Source organism: Echinops telfairi, unplaced genomic scaffold (genome assembly GCF_000313985.2).
Source record: "Echinops telfairi isolate 266 unplaced genomic scaffold, ASM31398v2 ScPeMD7_7475;HRSCAF=8513, whole genome shotgun sequence".
In the NCBI taxonomy this organism is placed as follows: Eukaryota; Metazoa; Chordata; class Mammalia; order Afrosoricida; family Tenrecidae; genus Echinops; species Echinops telfairi.
Window position 1 is genome coordinate 10,437,780 of NW_022111379.1, and position 8,521 is coordinate 10,446,300.

Genomic DNA, 8,521 nt, shown 5'->3' on the forward strand with positions numbered 1-8,521 from the left:
CTTTCCCCCTCTCGGATTTTCCGGATGTTTGAAAACCCGGTAGCCCAGGAGCAGGAGGCCGGAGGCAGGAGCTGATCCGCGGAGGAATGCGAGAGCCTCCCGGGCCCGAGCGGTGAGCAGGGTCTGCGAGCCGGGCGACGCCGGAGCGCGGCCGGCGCCGGTCCAGGAACTCTGGTTCCCGGGCGAGCCGCTTCTCGTCCGGAGCGTCGCTCCAGTGGAAAGTCTTGCGCTGCGAGGGCTGGTTTCTGGAGTCACTGGACTTTTAATCTGGGAGTGGGAAGAGGGAGGACCCCCACCCCCCACCCCGGCCACACTCCGGGGCCGCTGAGAAGCAGGAAGAAAGGGGTGGCCAGGACAGGCTGGTGCGCCGTTGCTGTTGGAGGCTCCATCACCCTCCAGGGACCACCCTGGGTTGTGGCAGGCAGCCCCCCTCCCCCATTTCTACAGCCCGGCCCAGCCATGGCCCTGAAAGGCCGAGCGCTCTATGACTTCCGCAGCGAGAACAAGGAGGAGATCAGCATTCAGCAGAACGAGGACCTGGTCATCTTCAGCGAGGTCTCACTGGACGGCTGGCTGCAGGGTCAGAATAGCCGCGGGGAGACCGGGCTCTTCCCGGCCTCCTACGTGGAGATCCTCGGACCCACCACAGCTGGGCCCAACGATGCCCACTCCTCAGGCAGCCCCTCGGACTCCCCGGGCACGCAGGTGAGCCTGTACGCCAGCTCCAGTGTGGCCTGCGCAGTCAGGAGTGGCGAGGGCAGTGGCTCCCTCTCCCACCCGGGCAGCTTCGAGGAGGATGATGATGACGACTGGGATGATTGGGACGATGGCTCCACGGTGGTGGACGAGCCGCAGGCCTGTGCACTGGGCACCAACGGGCACCCCCCGCTCAACCTCTCCTACCCAGGCGCCTACCCCAGCCAGCACATGGCCTTCCGGCCCAAGCCCCCCCTGGAGCGGCAGGATAGCCTGGCATTGGCCAAGCGAGGCAGCGTGATGGGGCGCAACCTCAACCGTTTCTCCTGCTTCGTCCGCTCTGGCGTGGAGGCCTTTATCCTGGGCGACGTCCCCATGATGACCAAGGTCATTGAGACATATGCCATTGAAATGGGGCCTCTTGGCCCCCAGTGGAAGGCCAACCCCCACCCCTTTGCCTGCACGGTGGAGGACCCCACCAAACAGACCAAATTCAAGGGCATCAAAAGCTACATCTCCTACAAGCTCACCCCCAGCCACGCAGGCTCCCCTGTCTACCGGCGCTACAAACACTTCGATTGGCTCTACAACCGCCTGCTGCACAAGTTCACGGTCATCTCGGTGCCCCACCTGCCTGAGAAGCAGGCCACTGGCCGCTTTGAGGAGGACTTCATCGAGAAGCGGAAGCGGCGGCTCATCCTCTGGATGGACCACATGACCAGCCACCCGGTGCTCTCCCAGTACGAGGGCTTCCAGCATTTCCTCAGCTGCCTGGACAACAGGCAGTGGAAGATGGGCAAGCGCCGGGCGGAGAGGGACGAGATGGTGGGAGCCAGCTTCCTGCTGACCTTCCAGATCCCCACGGAGCACCAGGACCTACAGGACGTGGAGGACCGTGTGGACACCTTCAAGGCCTTCAGCAAGAAGATGGACGACAGTGTCCTGCAGCTCAGCACCGTGGCGTCTGAGCTGGTGCGGAAGCATGTGGGGGGCTTCCGCAAGGAATTCCAGAAGCTGGGCAGCGCCTTCCTGGCCATCAGCCACTCCTTCCGGATGGACCCTCCCTTCGGCTCCGAGGCCCTCAACAGCGCCATCTCTCACACGGGCCGGACCTACGAGGCCGTCGGCGAGATGTTCGCCGAGCAGCCCAAGAACGACCTCTTTCAGATGCTGGACATGCTCTCTCTCTACCAGGGCCTCCTCTCCAACTTCCCGGACATCATCCACCTGCAGAAAGGTAAGACCCGGCGCAGGCAGGAGACTCTGCTGGGCCCCAGGGCCCCTGGGGTGTCCCAGGCAGGAAAGACCAGCTCATCTCCTCTGTCTTATTCACTCAACAAATGTCTTGAGCACCTACTGTGTGCCAGGTGGGTGCAAGGAGATTGAGGTAGACGGGCCTGGCCCCGGTTCCTGTGGAGCTCACTATTTCCAGCCTCGTGGACTCTTGGTTCATTCATTTATTTCACTACCAGGCATTGAGCCTCTTCAAGAAATCTGCTAACACAGGATGGATCAGGTCTCAGGCCTCATCTCAGGGGAGCCCCCGGGTTCATGGTGACACACACAGACCCTGATAACAGGAACACAGAGTGCCTGCCAGCCCCCCTCCCGCCTGTCCCTCCCCCGTTTGCAGTGTCAGAGCCTGTTTCCATCCCCCACCTATCTCCAGAGCACCCTGTCTGTGCGTGCGTTTGTGCATGCGTGTGTGTGCATTTGTGCATTCGTGCAGGAGGGTTCCTGCCTCGGTTTGCAGACCAAGAAGCTGGTGTCCAGGGAAGGGAGTTTGTAGCTCAAGCTGGGCCTGGCCCTTCCTCCCTCCACCTCCCCAAGGACACGTCTGTGTTGGCTCATTCCCAAGCCCAGTTTTTGGTTCTTGTGTCCCTCCTCTGCAGGGGAGGGCAGGGTGGGCCCCTGCCTGTGACCGCTGGGGCTGTTAAGGAGCTGCCAGGGAAATGACTCACCGCAGGTCAAACAGGGGCACGGGGCTGGGTCAGGGGAGTGGAACCAGGGGGCCAGGACACTGCCCACAAAACCCCATCCCACTCTGCCAGTGGAAGCCTGCTTCTGCACCTCCCCAGCCTCCCTCCCCTCCGCCGCCTGCCCAAGAAGTGAGTCAGGGGCCCGGGCCTGGCAGGTGGCTGAGCATGGGGACAGTATTGAGGGCAGATGTCAGGAGAGAGGTGTGGCCCTCCCTGGGGCTGCAGAGTAACTGGAATAATGCCTGCTGGGTGTGGACCCCCACTCCCTGAGCCCCAGGCCCTGAGGTCAGACCTGGCTTTGGTGGGTAGTTTCATTCTGGGTGGGACCGGAGGCAGGTCTCTTGGACAAATGTGCCCCCCCACCCTCAGCACGCAGGAGAGTCTGGGGCAGTGGTTCTCAACCTTCCTAATGCCGTGACCCTTTAATACAGTTGCTCATGTTGTAGTGACCCCCCCAACCATAAAATTATTTTCATTGCTACTTCCTAGCTGTAACTTTGCTACTGTTATGAATTGGGTGACCCTTGTGAAAGGGTTGTTCAACCCCCAAAGGAGTCACGACCCACAGGTTGAGAACTGCTGGTTTGGAGCAAGCCAATCTGCCTTCCCACTCCTGCCTTCCTCCCTTCCCTTCCCTCCCCTCCCCTCCCCTCCCCTCCCCTCCCCTTCCTTTCCTCCTCTTCCTCCTTTCTCTGCCCCGCTTTCTATCACCCACCTCCTCCTCCTCCTCCCCTCTCCCCTCAGCTCCAGGAGACACAGCCCGGTTTGGCTCCGTCGCGTTTGCTCAGCATTCCCAGGAAGTGTCTTCTCAACCACTCTGCCCCACCTCCCTGGCCTTAGTTTCCAGTGGAAATTAGGGCAGTGGGCTCAGGGAGGGGAAGGGATCGGCTCCTGGGGAGGGTCTGGCCAGGACTAGCATGATGGCCGAGAGCTGGCTCTGAGCTTCAGGGAAAGGCTGGGACAGGAGAGAAGGCAGGGGCTGATGGGTGTGGGGGTGGGGGGTGGCACTGGGGCAGGTGTGTCCTGGGGCGGAAGTGGAGCCACGTGCACTGGGCTGGCAAAGCTGGTTTAACCAGCTCCCTGGAAGGCCTGCTCCGGTGTGGGCAGTGAGAGGCAGGGGCATTCAACAGCTTCCCCAAGCAGAGGTGTTGTTCCCTGACCTACCTTCCCTCACCCCCTCCTTATCAAGCCAAGCCCTCTGGGGTTCTGCATGCTGCACTCCCAGGCTTGTGGCCTGGGGTAAGTGGAGACCCCCGTAGCCTGTCTGGGGGGTCCCATATTGGCTCTGTGGGTGGAACCCTTCTCCAGAGGAAGGAGCAGGGTCGGTAACCCCTGGGTTCCAGGAGTCTGGTAGGAGACCCAGGCAGGGAGTTGGGCCACTAGGATTTGGGTAGAGGAGGCTTCTGAAGTCAGCTATTTCTTCCCCTCAGTCACCCCATTAGTAAAATAGGATACAGCAGCTACTTGGGGTGAGAAGGCCAACCAATTGGAACCCTGCCCACCAGCCCAGCCCATGAAGCTTAGTCAGTGGGGTAGGAGTATGGGGGGTGTCTCCGGATCCATGTAATTAACTGTGTATACCGGGGCAGTTTTGAGTATAGGGGAACCCTGGTAATTATCTGAGGGCAACAAGGGGAACCAGGTCTGTCCAGGCAAGCCAGGACCTGTGGTCCCTGGTGGGAGAGGCAGCAAGGGCAGGGCTTGGCCTCCAACCTAGGTCTCTTTCCAAGTCAGGGAGATCCTGGGGTGGGGGAGCAGCCCTTTCTCCGGTACACTGGGGTGTGCAGACCCCAGGAGCCGGAGCTGGAGTCCAGGGGTGCCTGACCTCACAGTCCCGTCCGCTTCCCCCGAGCCAGGTGGTAGGCACGGGCTCCCCAGGAAGAGATGGGCAGGAGAAGGTGGAGGGACCACAGGGCACCCCTGGAGGGGCTGGGAAGCCCAAAGGCTGGTGGCCAAGGAAAGGGAACAGACAAGGGGGACGAGACCTTGCCTGGGGGTCAGGTGGATACAGCCAACCCGTCCCCTCCATATCTGAGCTCATCTAACCCCCATTCCTTCCCCTTCCACAGACAAAAAACCCCAAAAACAGTACTCTCACTGTGAGCCCCCCTCAGCTGGCCTGTGCTGCCAGCCACAGACAGTGCCACAGTGTGTACACAGTGCCACACGCCATCCTGAGCTCTCATTCCATGCCAGTTGTGCTCTTAAGCACTTTATACATCTTCGCTGACTTACACTGTTTTAGAACAACCACACTGCCTCTGATATGGTTCCATCGCAGGGTGACCCTTGTAGGACAAACGGCAACTGCTGCATGAGCTTTCCCAAGCTGCAGATCTTTCCGGAAGGAGAACAGCCTTTCTTGTCTCCCTCAGCGCAGCTGGTGTGTTCGAACAGCCAACCTTTCGGTGAGCCAGCCCATCGCTTCCCCCGCTGTGCCACCAGGGCTCCTTTTGAATGCAGCCTTAGGGCAGGTGGTCTGACCCCAGCAGACCGAGGTGGAGACGCTGAGGCAGTCCACCGTCCTGGTGGTGAGCAATTGTCAGCAGCATGGGGCCGTTGGACAGCTGGGAGCGTTGAGACGCAGCCAGAGCGGTGGTTTGCAGGAGGTGCCACAGCTGGGGCTGTCTCCTAGGAGCCACCAACCTTGCTTGGGTGCTGACTGTACCTGCTGGAGGTGGGGGCCAGGTGAACTGAGGGGATATACCTGGGGCCCTGGGCCTGGGCATCCAGTTGTCCGTCCCCGTTCCTGGGGCCCGGCCTGCAGCATTGGAGTCTGTTCCCATGCTCTGACTCCATCCTAAGAGGCAAGTAGGGGGGAGGCTCTACAGGTCTGAGCTCTGGGGATCCTCCTTCCCTGACCTTTAGCCCAAAGGGTAGGACACATCAGCTGCCTAGCTCCCCCAAGGTCTCGCCCCTCCCAACTCCCCCTCCCTCCCCTCTCGCTTGGTGTTTGGCCTTCTCTTCACCCGCCAGGCCACATGCAGGAGAAACCGCCAGGCCACATGCAGGAGAAACCGGGTGACTGCAGGTCCACCCCACCCCTCCCACCCCGCTGCACCCAGACTTTGTCAGGCAGGTGGAATCCAGGCCAGTCCCGGGTCCCCTTTCAGGTAGGTCCCTCTTGGTGAAACCGAACCCCAGCTCCTTTGTCATGCTGCTTTCCACCCTGCTCCTTCTGGTCCTTCCTGCCCCCTCCTCCGCCCTGGGGACTTTTGTGAATGTTTGAGTCCATTGTGTGAGGCCTGAAGGAGGGACTCCTTTATAGCAAAAGTGGGGCCCCTCTCCCAGCGGTGGAGGGATTCTTCTGGACCAGGTAGCCCCCACTGGTGGGGCAAGATGGAGGTTGGAAGCCCCCAGGCAACTCCCTGCCCCACCTCCCCAGGGCCCCATTTTCCTTATAATCGTGGGGTGGGGCTTTGACAATGGTCTTTGATTGAGACTTTATCCCAGGTCTTAGGCACTGGACTTTGGGTGATTCCCCTTCTGCACCCAGGGATGGGCAGTGGGGATGGAGCAGGGTCAAGGAGGTGGTCCAGCGGAGGCAGAGGGAGGATTGAGTCTGTTTGGGCTGGGGACTGCAGGGTGCTTTGGGGTCTGTGTGAGCAGCCTCCAAGACTCCAGAGCTCCTTCAAAGTGGGAGTGTTGGCTCTTCAGCCTTGCACTTGCCAGTTGCCATGGGAGCTGCCACGGGGAGGGTGTCCGTGGGACCCTTTGCGGGGAGACAAGGCCCTCTCACCAGAGCCCTTGGAGGGTGGAGGAGAGAAGCCCTGGAACTGGGCCTTGGAGGATTGAACTTACCACTGGTGAGTACCGCAGGTAGGGAGGAGATGAGGCTCATTGTGCTGGTGAGGAGCTGTCATCTTGGGGATGGCCTTTCGGTAGGGTCATAGGGAGAGTAGGGCCGATGTTACCTCAAATGACCTCCCTCATCTGTGGGGACCATGCAGGCAACTGGGGAAGCGCATGCTTTCTGAATCCTCCATCCCGGCTCAGGCGGTCCCTCAAGCATCCTTCCTGTCTCTCCGCCTCCTGGCAGGGCCCACAATGGCCGGCCCCTGAACTGCCCACTCGGCCCAGCTGTGCTGGGGCTCATCCCGTCACCTGGAACACCTCGGTCTTTCTTTTCCTCCTCCCCCAGGAAGCCCTCCAGAGGGCTCTCTTTCTCCTTTCTCAGCTCCTGTCTTGGTGCTGAGCTTCCCTGGCTCTGGCTCTTGAGCTCCACAGGGGCTGGGGGCAGACTAGCCGTGCCCAGGGTTATACTTGGTAGCTGGTGGGGAAGTGCGTGCCTAGCCTTGGGCCGGGAGTGTGAGTGGCCCTGGGGGAGGCCCAGCCGGCGGTGCCTCCAGGAGCGCTGTCTCTGTGGTGGATGAGAAAGGTTGACCCAGAAGGGCCTGTGAGAGATTGGAATGTAGTCACTGCTCAGTCACACTGGCCCAGATTGGGGTGCCTCTCCTCTCCACGCTTCTCCAGGCCGGACAGCCCTCCTCCTGGGATTGTGGGATGGCTTGAGTGCGAGCAGGGAGGCAGGGATACACAATGGCCTGGAGTTCACACTCTTTGTAGGACCCATCATCGTCATCATCATCCCTGTAGAAATGATCAACCTCAAACCACCCAAGGAAATGGGGTGAGTTCAAAGCAGGCAGACCCACACGCCCCTCCCATACCAGCCAGAGCCCTTTAGGAGGTTGAAGAGGAGCAGGTGGAGTACCAGGAGCCCCCTCTCTGCTGGCACTGCCACTCCCGGCTCCCTGGCTGCTGCGGGGTGCGGAAGAGAGTACCTGCTGTAGTTTTGTGAGGAGCCAGGTACCAGGCCAAGACCTCCTGGGCACTGCCTGCCTCTATTCCTGGTGAGAAACTGAGGCCAGACAGGACAGGTTACTGGCTCAAGGTCATGGTGAGGCCAGGGTTTGAGGCAGGCTCTGCCTGGACCCAGGGCCTGCGTTCTTCCCATAGCCTGCCCTGCTGCTTAGCTGGTGGCTAGATCCCAGGCAGCCACACCAGGGCATCCGTTTACATCTGGGAGGAGACTGCCGCCGGCTAAGACTGAGTCCCAGGCTAAGACTGAGTCCCAGCGTGTAGAGTCTGGGGCCTGGCACCCTGAAAGCGCTCCATCAACGCATCTCAGACAGCTTGAGTAAGGGTGACTGTATGCTGACAGGGAAGCCCTCCGAGAGCCCTCCTTCGGGGGCATGGGGACAAGCATGGGGATGAGGGTGCTGTCTGCGGTCCAGTAGGCACTTTTGAAGCACTTGGAGGTCCACCCCTCGGCCAGACCCTTCCTACAGCCTCAGTGACTGAGAGTCCATCCCCACAGCTCCCACCCCCACTCCAGGGGTAAGTCTCAGCCCGGGCAGACCTCGCCCCTTCCCAGCACCTGCCCTGGCCAACTGCAGGCCAGCATTGCTTCAGGCAATTCTGACTCAGACCTGCCCCCCAGGTTTCCAAGGGTGTCACCCTACCAGAATCACTGCCTCTACTAGGCTTTCTTTTTTAAATCTATTGGGGGCTCGTACAACTCTTATCACAATCTACATATCCATCCATTGTGTCAAGCACATCTATACATATGTTGTTATCATCATTCTTAAAACATTTGCTTTCTACTTGAGCCCTTGGTATCAGCTCCTCATTTTTTCCCCTCCCTGCCCCCCTCCCTCATGAACCCTTGACAATTTATAAATTATTATTTTGTCATGTTTTACACTGTCTCACGTCTCCCTTTATCCAGTTTTCTGTTGTCTGTCCCCCAGGGAGGGGATTATATGAAGATCCTTGTAATCAGTTCCCCCTTTCTACCTCACCTTCCCTCTACCTTCCCGGTATCGCCACTCTCACCACTG

The 8,521-nt window shown here is 60.0% G+C and overlaps 1 protein-coding gene across 1 annotated transcript in view; it reads left to right on the top strand.

Annotated features, from left to right (window-relative positions):
• Positions 1 to 6: 6 nt before the first annotated feature.
• The window catches only part of SNX33 (sorting nexin 33), an 11,336-nt gene continuing 2,821 nt past the window's right edge, over positions 7 to 8,521 (top strand). Inside the window, exon 1 of the mRNA XM_004711976.2 lies at positions 7 to 1,933. Coding sequence (XP_004712033.1) covers positions 460 to 1,933 — 1,474 coding nt within the window. The 5' untranslated portion in view covers positions 7 to 459. The remainder of the gene's footprint in view (positions 1,934 to 8,521) is intronic.